At 40.8% G+C, this 10,313-nt stretch overlaps 1 protein-coding gene across 1 annotated transcript in view; it reads right to left on the bottom strand.

Moving 5' to 3' along the window:
• Nucleotides 1-8,895: 8,895 nt before the first annotated feature.
• CEP83 (centrosomal protein 83) overlaps nt 8,896-10,313 on the bottom strand; it is a 198,308-nt gene continuing 196,890 nt past the window's right edge. Inside the window, exon 16 of the mRNA XM_078675995.1 lies at nt 8,896-9,524. Coding sequence (XP_078532121.1) covers nt 9,324-9,524 — 201 coding nt within the window. The 3' untranslated portion in view covers nt 8,896-9,323. The remainder of the gene's footprint in view (nt 9,525-10,313) is intronic.

Below are 10,313 nucleotides of genomic sequence, written 5' to 3'. Positions count from 1 at the left end.
GTTCAAAATGATCTTGTTAGGCAATAGAGATGGATTGTTGCTGCTGCTCTGGCCTTGCTGCCAGAACTTGGAAAACCTTGTTGCCTTTGTTTGCCTTTTGAATGTGTGCATGGAAGATGAAGCTGAACAAAGAGACATCTTCTAAGGATTAAGGGCTAAATGTCCTAAGAGTCCATTCGCAAAAACGGGTTCCAAATTGTCTTTTTGTAAAACATGCACAGGGGGGTCGTAGAACACCTGCCACATAAATATTAATCAGGGTGACCTCAATTTACCACTGTCTGAGATTGGCAGCAGATATGGGCAATGAGTGCTTGCAAAGGACAGTAGATCACCATCCCTGTGTTTGCATTCAGAAACGGGAAGCATTTTGTTTTCAAAGGAGCCCGAGTTTCTAAAGGGAATCGGTGCTACTTTAAAAAACACACAAGAGTTTTCTGCATCAAAAAAAGCATCAAGGAGAGCAGGCTGTGGACACTCCGACCACTGCCTACTTCCCTGAGGCTGTTAACACAATTACCAATTGGGACAAGGGCCTCTTCTCCTTTGTGAATCAATTACCACCTACCTTGAGGGGTTGGTACTTGCTCAATGGTTTGCGACTGGAAATGCAACGATACCGAATCACAATTTGTAAAAAAAAATACAGCTCTTTGAAACTATGATTTGGTGTGGATGCCAAACCCCCACTTTACAAATTCGGAAAAACTTTTCTGACCTATAAAATGGGGATTTTATATTAGGAAAAGGCAATTTGCTGTTTGATTTTAGGACTTAAAACTGAAAATACATTGATACATCTGGCCCCTGGTTGTGCATTTGGAAAACAAACTTAAACACACTTCCCTAACTTTAATAGTTTGAAGCACTGATTCTTTGGGGAATTTAGAACTATTTTTATTGTAAATTTTTGTATTCGTTACTATGTGAGGAAACAAGAAGCATTGTCTTCGCTTTCACAATGTATTTATCATTTTTAATTTTATGAAAAGACAACCTTGAATCTGTAACAGAACCCGAGAGGGTTTATTCACAAAAGACGTTTCAGCAATATTTGTTTTCCACTAAAACCCAGAGCATCTGAGACATGGAGATAATCTGAAGATATCTACTATGAGCAGCATCAGTGCTCAGCAGAGAACTAAAATGGCAAAATACAGGGTCTATGTTTCCCCCTTCTCCTATTCAATGTTGAACTAATATATTTTCACTGAGGATGCAGAGACGTGCGGAATGTTGGACCTGGTATTCAGGTTAGTGCATTCTGATGGACTAAGTTATCATGTTATCATTCAACAGAACAATACATTCTGAATGTAACTCGTCTCACTTTTTATATGTAGCAGCTAAATTACAGCAGGATGTTATTTTACTAATATCTGAGAATAAAGAATGAATTGAAGTCATACAAAGTATTGCTATAACGTAAAAAACTGAAAAGAAAGAAGCTAGTCAAGTGTCATTGCACTCTAATTTTATAGCCACAGATGCTTGGGCCTTTCCATCTTTTATGACATTCCGAGCTCTATTCACATGCCTATCCACTAGTAACTCCCAATATACCTTTATCACAACCAAAAAGGTATTCCGGTGAGTTAAATAATTTCACACTATTCGTTAATTATGGTCATATTTTTGTAAACCTGATTACGAAACTAAAGAAGCTTTAGTCTTGTCATATTTGAATGGAAATGCTGCTAACTGGAGAGTGCCTCTGAGGAGATAAATGATCCATTATTGCATATTTCTTCTGCCGTCTGTCAGGAAATGTGCATGTGGTTTGTCAGTAATGTGCATGTGGTTTGTCAGTAATGTGCATGTGGTTTGTCAGTAATGTGCATGTGGTTTGTCAGTAATGTGCATATTCTTTCTTGAGATAATGAATTATTACATTGAAAACAGGGCCATCAAGATTTGTTGAGTTACATGATCACATTTAATGGTTTAGCTGTTGAGACTTGGCTTAAAGAGAATCATTATTTTATTAATGTCTACGAAATGAACTAAAGGCTATTATGGCCCAGGTGGTAGATTCTCTTCTCAAGTAAGCAGAGCTAATTGATTTAGGGGTGGAGTTATACTATCGTTTAGGGGAACATCAGTCAGAGAAAAAACACAGACTAAGGTGATAATTGACGAGAGTAGAAACTTCCTGAGCCCATGATAATAGTGTACAAAAGTCCCAGCTCAAATGAGTAAAGAGAAATAAGACATACACAGAATTTATGGACATACTATACTATTCAAGGTCAGGCGTTTTGCTAAGAATTGTCAAAGTAAATTTAGAACATCTAAAAATCGAGAATCGATAACCCCACACATTGAAATCGAGATGGAAAATACTAGATTCCATGGCAAAAAAGAGGCTGCCTAGTTGAGTGAAGAAATTAAGGGCTTTATTCGATTTTTACAAATGAAGTTATCTCGGTTGGTTGGTGGAGGAATTATGTCCTCCAGGACGAGACTACTCCGCCCACCAAATTTATAAATGACTGCCAAGCTGGAGCCACATGGTATGTGAGTCTTCTGCTAAAGATAAAGGGGCATCTTTTATTTCTTCAACACTTAATAAGGTATATGTGGCTTCTTTTTCCATGAGTCTTTGTATTTTGCATAATTTCCTTGCCAGTTTCTCGAGTTCTGTCAGCTGCTTCTTTTTCTGAGTGTCTTTACATTTCACAATAGATTGCATAACATGCAGATTGGAAGCCTTTAACTTTCGGGTCTTTCGAGTCAGTGTCGTTCCCGGGGGAAATAACTTGAATCCATTGTTGCACTAATTGTGGATAGATGCTCATTCACAGCCAGGAGGCTGGAATGGGCTAATCATCGTTGGCCACACTGTATGTGGTGACGGTTACAGGTGAATATTTACTATACATAGGGTCCCGGTGATTAGCTAAAGGACCACTAGGTTTGGGAAGAAATTGGCACATGTATCCAAAAATATCAACTGGCGACAGGGCTATCCCTCTGGGGTGTAACTTGGTCTAATTGTAGGTACCATTTTGAATCATGTCATTTAATGTAGAATTAATTATATTTTCTTTTCCATTTGGAAAATTGGGTCAAATTTACTTATGGAATTGACAGCTTCTTGAAATCTTTAATGGAGCAAAATAGATAGGCGGTTTGCTGGACAATTTATTTCAGGAAGATAATTTCTTTTGGACTTATGCACGCTCCAAATAAGGCTTCTTTGCCCTGATTTACCAACACATGATCAATATTTCACTCAACACAGCAAGACAACTTGTTATGCTGCGTTGATTGAAAGGGAGAGAGCAGAAATGAGCCATATATGCTAAGATATGGCAGTTTTCTTCTGTCTCCTTGCAGTGGCGCACTTGTGGCTGCCTAATGCCAACACAGGCAACCTTGCACCACGATACCTCTGTTAAAAGCAGGAATGTTTTTGGGCAGGAACAAATACCTTCCAATACAAAAACAATCCTTAAAGGTATTTTCCTTGTTCTATGTGTGATGCTGAGCGCATCACACAGAAAAAGGAAGCATCAAGGAGAAAGCAGGGTAAACTGTCTGAAGGCTTTTCACCTTTAGCTGTTGCTTGTATCTCAACCAAAATGTTTGAGTTGACCTTGGTTTAAAATCGGAGTACTGCTGATACTTTAAAAGTATGTACCGCTACTTTTTTGGCTCTGTTAGCTACACAATTCCCTTTAGAGCGAATTCCCTCACTTTTATTGGCCATGGTATGTTAAACATGGACCAAAGGAAGTTTGCCTTTTAAGATAGCCATCTTTCCCTAGAGCCATTTATGTCTTAACTGTTTTCCCTTTCGAATCACTGAATCCTTTCAGTTGCCAAAGTGCTAACTCATCATTACACTCCTGCACACAGAATGCTGAATTTGACACAATTAGAGTGAGAACGGCTGGATCAGCCTTCTCTAGTGCACGTAACAGGCATGAATTTCTGCAAGGTGTGCAGTGCTATCACCTAAGGTTTTAGTGGCTTAAATTGACTGGCTTCAGAGTATTTCTGTTTAGTACCAACTGCAGGTTGTGCAGAACCGTGTGTATGAAAGATGCTCTATTAGTTCTCAATGGGTAGGATATTAAGAGTTTGAATGAGAAATACTAGAGTGCAGAGAATCGGATCATAGTCAAATTGTACATCAGCTGCACTTAAAGATGCGTCCTACAGCACTCAAAATAGGTGTAGATCTCGAGCATTAGGACTTTATTTGATGTAGCGTAGGAATGGGAAAAACTATAATTATTAGTTTCCCTTATGCCACAGAATGTCCTTCTAAATGACCCTCTGCACTGTGGTCAGAATTTTCTCTTTGGGAATGAAGTGTACTTTAGCTGTGGAGTACACACATGATTTGTAAGTAGTAGGAACTAGTTTGTCCTACATTATATACTATGTATGCGTAAACTAGGGGTGATTACGATAGCGGTTGGTCGGACTGCCGAACACTATCGCGGCGATCAGGAGACCGCCCCACAAGCAGTCAGTCGTCTGACCGCCGCATTGGTATGCGACTGCCGGGCTTGTGGCCGGAAAGTGCTTATTTACACGGCAGCTCGTGCTGTGGCCAAGGAAAAGGGGTGCAGCACAAGCCGCTGTGTAAAGGAGCACGCCCTGAAAATCCATGCACCGTATGCCATGCACCAAGCGGTGTGTGGCACAAGGTGCAATGGAGGTGAGTGGGGGCACCAAATGTCAGTTTTACAGTGGCCCGCGATAGACAGGACCCTGTTTGGGCCCCCAAAATTAGTTTGCGACTGCCTTTTCATGGCGGTCTTTCCAACATGAAAAGGCTGTAGGAAAGGGATATCGTAATCCTGACAGTGGTGCCTGCCTGCCGCGGCACTGCCTTCATTTAGGAATACGATTTTGACCGCCGCCCCGTCAGGATCACTGATCCTTTTGGAGGCTCTTAGGGTCCAAACGCCTGGATTGTAATCTGACGGTCAGACCAAAGAGCTGTCAGTGGTCAGATCGACACCAACGTCCTGTCGGTGTGCGGTCCGGCTGCCATCATAATCAGGCCCTAAGTCTCGAACAGTTCTGCTGACAGTTCACAAAAGACAGCTAATCGTTTTTGGTTCAATGTTTTTCAGAAAACTTCGGAGAAATTAAGGTGTACAAGGGCTGCAGTTGCTCAGTATAATGTGACAGATAAGTACTTTCGAAGTTAAGAAATTCCATCAGGGCTTGTAAGTTTTTTTTTTTTACATATTTAGAGGCTGTAAGGTCATAGTCATAGTCATAGGCTCTTGTATAGCGCACGGGTCACCAAAAAGGTCTCAAGGCGCTTGGGTGGCACACTGCTGCAAGAAGTTTGGTGCCAAATCCCCTAACCTCACTAGATAATTCATATCCGAGAAAAAATCACATTCAATTAAGCAATTTTAGATATTCTATAGTTCCTTTATTTACCGTGCGTAGTCAATATTGTCACTATACAGTCAACCCTAATCAGGTGGCAGGGTGGGGGGGTTGATCATTCTCATAATAGCCATTGTCTGAGCCATCCTCAAACAGATCGTGAATTATGCATCGACAGCCATAGCACAAAGGCAGGGTATTGGAATCAGAGGGGTGCCCCGGAGCGAGGGGTACAAGGTACACTGAGTAAGCCTTTGACTGAGGTTGCAACTGCACCATCTCGAAACCAGATAGAGCCAAAATAGGGGCATTGTCTGGTGAGAAGGAAATCTGTGTCAATGGATCATTCTCCGGTGAATATTTCAAGACCAGGATGGAATTCAGTCCGGATCCAGCGTCCTCCACTGACACCAAAAGAAGATCCTGTCCGCAGTAACCCAAGTGGGGCACATCTCAGCTTCTTGGGGCCCGAAGACATGCCACAGGGAACTGAGGTCAAGCCAAAGATGAGACCCATCACATCATAAAACTCCTGAATCTGGGCCAAGTGGCCCTGGCCTGTGAAATGCGGGATGCCACAGGGTCTGGTTACGGCACCAGCTCCACAGAATGACTGCAGGAGAGGGACTGTGAAGTATGAAGATGCCTATGCAATCTCACTGGGGACTTGGAGGGGTGCAATAAAGTAAGGCTGCGCTTCGACTTACTTATTTTTAGACTTACTAGACGACTTAGACTTGAATGGCACCTGGTCACAGTAACTGCTCCGGGAATGAGATAAGGACTTTCCGCAAGACTTAGACCAGCACAGAGGCGTACGGTGCCGGGTGACAAAGAGCATTGCCTTCCGCACCTGGATGGCTTTCAGGTGCATGGAAACACAGACCCTGTAAGTCTTAGGGTGGTGGCTCGACGCCAGAACCAGAGACAGGTCAAGTGGGGATCAATCATAGGCATCTGCTTATGACAATGGCCACAAGGCTTAACGCCTGTGGACATATTAGGGGGCATTTGTCTTGCATATTGGTTGAAGAAAGTTTAGAAGAAAAATCTTTAAAAGCTTGGTCTTAGACAGAGGTAGCTCTGGATCTGCATCTGTTGGTGTGGAAAGAAAGGAACTGATGTCAACACGCATAAATGGTGCCTACATAGGCCAAAGCAAATCACATGTGGTGCAGATGACATCGACAAGGGGCACCTACCGGTGCAAAGAGGTAATGCCCAAAAAAGTTTCTGAATACAGTCGGATGCCTGGGGAAGGTAAGGCAGACATACACAATACAAATCAAGCAAAATACCTCAAGGGCTTTGCTGGTTTACTACTGAAGACGATCGCCCATAATTCATAACTTACTCTGAAAGAAATTCTGTGTTTTCTGGGCATTACTGGGTCAACTATTAATTGGACAAATAATAGTTGACCTGCCGAATCACCCTCCCTTGTAGGTTGGATTAATAAATTAAAATTAGTCATGAAGTTAGAGTATATTTACTATAAAAGCAAGGAGCAACTGAATTGGGATTAGTTAAAATAAAACAGAGAATTGAGGAATGTATGGTTTTGTTCTGCCAATAAATTAGAAAAGTACCTTAGAAGGCAAAGTCCAAGTCGTGTTGTTTCATTTAAATGTGTTAACTTGTGATTGTTTGTTTTATTTTTGTATATTACTTTTGGGTTCTTACTTCCCGCTATTTTCCAATCTAAAAAATCAAAAAATACTACTAAAAACGTACTTTTCAAGAGAGAAAACAGAAACATAGGAAAACTCAACTGTGGTGAATTCATTTAACATAATCCAAGAGTATAAATCATCAAGTACACAGCCAAGGGGGATTGAGGTAACACTACATTACAGGTCAGATGCTAGCCAATGGCAGAAACAAGAAATGAATTCGGAAATGATTTTACCTGGCTACCTCAACGTTTTGAATGAACAATCGGCCAAAATTCATATGTCTAGTGTAAAAAATAGGTGCACCTTTACTGCTTCTATATCAGTCAAGAAGGTAATTAGAATCAGGTGCTGAACTACTGCGCTTGATTACTTGATCATACGGAAGTACTACCAACTGTATGTAAAGTTAAAAACAGACACTGTGTGATTTTGCAGTGCATCATTCACTTAAGTGGTAACACATCATACCTATGTAAAAGAAAATCAGTCTAGGGAGTATTATGAAGTAATTTGTAAAAAAAACGAAGTCCATCATTCCACTGTTAAAAGGATTGTTTTCAAACACAGAAATTCACCCCCCATCAGACTGCATAATGCTCCTAAAGATGGTAAAGAACACCATATCTATGTTCAGGGATGTTTAGTCCTCTGTGAATACGATAAGCAGAGTTCACAATTCTACAATTACGAAAAGACTGGACTTTCGTTGAAAATTAAAACCTCTCCAAAAAAACATTGCAGCAGGGCTTTGGATTGGAAAACAGCAACTGAATAAACTACAATACATCCCTTTAGACAGATGAGACCAGAGTGGAGTTGTTGTGCTGTAATGCAAAGGTCGTCTGCAAAAACCAAATACTGGGTATCAGTACAAAAATCACATGCCAACAGTCAAACATCGCATTGGAGGGATGAAGAGTTGGGGCTGCTTTATACTTGCAGGACCCGGATGCCTCACAATCATGGAGTTCATCATTAAATTCTCATTATTCCACAGTAGTGGCCAGCACGGAACGGAAGTGTTCTGATTGTTGTGAGCGCCCAGGTCCGGCGCTCAGACGGGGACTGGGGGCCTGGGCATGCTCTCCACCCAGGCTCTAATGCTCGAGAATGCCAGCCAAACATTCATGCGCACTTAAGGAGTGAAAATCCTCCCGTCCCCTGCTCTGTCAGCAGAGCAGCCCTGCCTCGCAAAGCTGCCACGCCAGCAACAAGAAAAAATTAAATTATAATTACATTTTTTTATTTTTCCTTACTGCTTAAAAGCAGCGAGGTAACGCTCGGAGGAGCTGCCACTGCTATTCCAGTGCACTCTAGAAGAACATGTGAGACCATCTGTCCAGCGGTTACAGCTTGGCAAAAAATGGATCATGCAACAGGACAATGATCCAAAACACATCCGTATATCTATGACCAAAGGGTTGCAAAAGGATAGAATCAGGATTTCAAAAGTCTAGTCCAGACCTCAACATGATTGAGATGCTGTGGCAGAAGCTAGAGAGGTAAAAGTCTTTTGAATGTTGGATATTTTATTGTAATTATGACAAAATGAAATATGTGTATGGTATTTCGCACATGTGGAGAGAGTTATCTATTGTTGAGACTTATTCAACAGATGAAATTCAGGAATGTCATCATATAACACTAGAGAATAGTAAGAGTGTGTACTTTCTTTTTCACATCACTGCAGCTATATTTCATGTATAAATAATTTTACCTATTTTTGCATTTTTATTGAGTTCCATAATAACTGGGTCTTTTTTCAAATGGTCAGAATTGTAAATACCCTTTTGCCAATACAAATAACCTCTTATAAAATGCACACTTCAAGAAAAGAAAAAATACACATATGATCATCAAAAGTATAAAAATATTTATTTTAAAAATCTGATTATTCTTGCATCGGTTTGATTTTTTTACATTTAGAAACAGAAAACAAATACACTTACATTTATGGTCAATAACTGAAATTTAAATGCATTGATGGGCTTGTAAATAAAATACTTTCTAGTACTAAGGTAAAAAATAAAATGGCATGTGCAAATGCTCTGCAATTCACAGATTTAAAAACAGTGCAATAAATAACTTAATTTGTAATCGTTTTTAAAAGCAGAGAAAAGTGGTTCAGTAAGTAACAAAAATATGCATTCAGTTGATGATTGCACTAACCATTCTACATAAATAATATGGAAGATCTAAAAGATGGCTCACATTGGTTTACTGTTAAGGCTTGTTCAGGTGCAAATGGCGGCACAGATGTAAACAAAGCAACAACAACTTAGTGGTTTACAGTTTCAGTCTCGCGTTGCAGTCGCTGATTTCGCTTGCATCTTCTTCCACTGTTCTGTGTCGGTCAGGAAAGGCACGGATTTCCAGACGGCTACGGTCTCCTGGTGGCCCAAGCTCCTCAAGTTGTTTCCTTTGTGAAGCTTCCAGTTCTTCTAGTCTCTTACGAAGAAGAGAAAGTTCTTTTTGGTGCTGCTCTTCCTAAAGGTGTAAATAGTTATGGTGAGTTACAAAACAAATGGACATGAACATATCCTTGGTTAAATAATATCTTGTTAACTTTGTGGCTTTTAAGTCTTGTTCTCCACCTTTGATCTCCCAGCTTTTAACTCTTACACAGTAAGCTCAGTTCTTCCATGGTCACTCGTAACAAAATAATCCTTAAGCGAGTCACTGAGTTTTTGGGAATGGACAATCTTCGCAGGGGAGAGAAACAAGTTATCAGGTAGTTATTTTGGTGTCTAAAACAACTTTCTGTGGGCAGGCTATGAATAATGGAAATTCTTGCACAGCCTTTTTATATGCTAATTTAGGCTGATCATTATAAGTACAATGCCAATACCACTCTGCGTGGCAGTGCCCTCTTTAAACTAAATGACCTGTTTTGTATGCTTATAGACTAATGCCGCTGTCAATAGGGCATGCTCATCCACGGCTTATGACACCAATTTGAGATGCAACTGGAGGCTGGATCTCAGACTTTAGGCACGCTAGACCCCTGTGTGGGAGTTCTTACTCTCCTGCCCCCAAGAGCCTTTTCGTCAGCCTCTCTTACGACTGGATCTGGCAGGCCATGATGTGGCTGGTTCAGTCTCAGCACAGCTGCCAGCCATCCCTAAAACTGGAAAACATCTTTCTCTAATAGGGCCAAAATGCAAATCACTTTTGTAATACAGGCTGTGTGAATGGACCTACTCACTAATCTGACTGCGATATGCAACACTTGCACTTAGGCTAGAATTCTACACGAGCCGCAAGCCTAAAGGAATA

The sequence above is a fragment of the Lissotriton helveticus genome, chromosome 1_1 (assembly GCF_964261635.1).
Source record: "Lissotriton helveticus chromosome 1_1, aLisHel1.1, whole genome shotgun sequence".
Taxonomy (NCBI): domain Eukaryota; kingdom Metazoa; phylum Chordata; class Amphibia; order Caudata; family Salamandridae; genus Lissotriton; species Lissotriton helveticus.
Note: the sequence above shows the minus strand (reverse complement) of the source record. Positions and strands in the feature narration are given on the sequence as shown.